The 2642-nt window shown below is 28.0% G+C and overlaps 1 protein-coding gene across 1 annotated transcript; it reads left to right on the plus strand.

Moving 5' to 3' along the window:
* Positions 1-520: 520 nt before the first annotated feature.
* LOC119665237 (polycomb protein PHO-like) lies at positions 521-1777 on the plus strand (the record flags this gene model as incomplete). Its single annotated transcript, XM_038074523.1, has 2 exons — positions 521-1597; positions 1658-1777. Coding segments are annotated over 2 exons (1197 nt in total), but the record flags the coding sequence as incomplete, so codon positions are not given.
* Positions 1778-2642: the final 865 nt, after the last annotated feature.

Here is a 2642-nt window from a genome sequence, read left to right on the forward strand (position 1 = left end):
ATTATTGGCTTGAATGTATACATATTAGTTGAATCTTTTTACTTGTTTCAATAAATTAAATGTTTCTACAGCAAAGCAAATGCACACACGCATAAATTTTTAAGGAATCTATTGGTTTTTTTGTTGCGTTTTGATTTTAGTTGTGTGGATCAATAGATCACATGACAACTATAAAACGCGCAATAAAATACAAGGTCGACGTTACTAATATATATAATGCCGAATTATGCAATCTTCTCTACTAACATTCTTATTTACCATCGTTCGGTTTAGTAGTTTAAATATAAATTGCAATCTGAAATTATACTTTTCATGGTTAAATAGTAGTCCCTTGTGCTCCACAAATTAATAACGCTTGGAGTTGCGGTTATTCTATTGTGTTTTGGGTCATTATATATTTTTGGATTTAAATTTTACTCTTAACATTCTGTACAAAACTAATATAAAAAATCAATTAATTTAAACTAAAAATTTAAATGTCTCTATATGCTTTGTTCTTTATTTTGAATTTAAATTTTAGAAAAATTAAAATAGTGTCAAAAGGCAGTACATCAGCTTTAACTATACCTTCAAATCTAACCGATTCAAATATGTCAAATATGATCAATTCTATACCTTCAAACTCCCACATTACTAATAATTATAAACAACATAACTCACGTTTGCATCGACAACGCCAACACAAAAGTTGTCAACTTTATGTACAAGATGATTTAAACACTGTTAAGCCACGCCGATGGGAACAAAAACTTGTACAAATAAAAACAATGGAAGGCGAATTTAGTGTTACTATGTGGACATCAGGTACATCTGATGACGAAGATGAACCAAATATAGAAATAAATAATGAATATGAAAAAATGTTAACAAACACAAGTAATCTGGACCAAAGAGTTAATGGAATTATATCGATTAAAAACAATTGTGCGGAAAATGAAATTTTTCAAAAACAACAATCTTTACAACAACAGTTAATATTACAACAACAAAAACAGCAACAAATGCTAGCTCAAGAAAATATAAATAAATGTACAAATTTATCTTCCATATCTAATACTACTTTACCAGATTTAGATTTGTCAGATCCAAAACAGCTTTCTGAATTCGCCCGAAATTCGAACAGTGATAAACTAAAAATGAGAAAAAATGATAGTGACAATAGAGAAAAATGTTTTCCTATTTCACAACCAATGATAACACCTTCTACCTCTGCAAATACCGTATTTTCGGTACAAGAAGGAGTATCTGTTCGAACTGTCAGTGTACAACCTGGTAATAACTTTAATTCGTCTTTATCATCTTCACCTCCACCTTTGACATACAGTAGCAATCATATCAATACTGAAAATTCGCTAGTAACTGACAAAAAAATTGCATGTCCGCATAAAGATTGTAATAAATATTTTCGTGATAACTCGGCTATGCGAAAACATCTGCATACTCATGGTCCTCGTGTACACGTTTGTGCTGAATGCGGTAAAGCTTTTGTAGAGAGTTCAAAGCTTAAAAGACATCAACTTGTGCACACTGGGGAGAAACCTTTTCAGTGTACATTCGAAGGTTGTGGCAAAAGATTTTCTCTGGACTTTAATTTAAGGTAATGTTTTATACAGTCATATATACAAAAATAATAATTTTAAATATTTTTAACCAAAAGAACACATGTGCGAATTCACACAGGAGATAGACCATATGTATGTCCGTTTGATGGCTGCAACAAAAAATTTGCTCAATCAACGAATTTAAAGTCCCATATTTTGACTCACGCAAAAGCCAAGTAAGTTTTTATCTATACATTTTTCATTTGTTTAAATTCGTTTCTAATAAGATTAAAAATCTCATTAAAAAAATGAGATTGAAAACATTTATTTTAATTTCATTTCTTGTACGGTTTTTTTTTTAATTATTTCATGTTCACACCGGTTAGTTTGATTACAACGTCAGACGTTGATTACTATTAAATATTTCTAATATATTTAATTTTTCAAAAATTTTAAAAGACAAGCCCAAGTAGACAGCTTGTATTTTTTATTCAACATTTTTATTTTTAAAATATAACTTTGAAATTTTGACATAAATTCCTGGCTTTTATATACCTATATTTTATAGATGTGACAGCGGAGAAAGACTTTAATAAAATAATGCAGTATTTCACTTGAAAATTTCATGGAATTTCATTTATTTTTCTTTTTTAACTTATTATATTTTTTAGAGTAATTTTAGAGTAATCAAAAAAATTTTTTTTTTTGTGATTATTTCATTTTCAATTGCTAGTCTTTGTCGATTATATAATCAATTTATAAGCCGAATGCATTTAAGACCAAATCCCAACACTCACTCCCACCTTTTCCATTCCTTATCCCATGTATTCGTCTTGTAATCCTTTTAGTTACAACAACAACAAGACCAAATAATGTAAATTAGACATAACTGAGTAATATTAATTATTTTAAAAATTTAAACATTATTTTTTTATGTTAAAACAACCGCTAAAACGGAGTAATGTCACAATAATCTATTGTAACCTATCTATAATATATACTAACCTATTATTGTGACAATACTCCGTCTAAGCGGTTGTTTTAAAATAAAAAAATAATGTTTTTAAAATTTTTAAAATAATTAATATTATATTTAATGTT

This window comes from Teleopsis dalmanni, unplaced genomic scaffold, assembly GCF_002237135.1.
Source record: "Teleopsis dalmanni isolate 2A unplaced genomic scaffold, ASM223713v2 unscaffolded_contig_4068, whole genome shotgun sequence".
Taxonomy (NCBI): domain Eukaryota; kingdom Metazoa; phylum Arthropoda; class Insecta; order Diptera; family Diopsidae; genus Teleopsis; species Teleopsis dalmanni.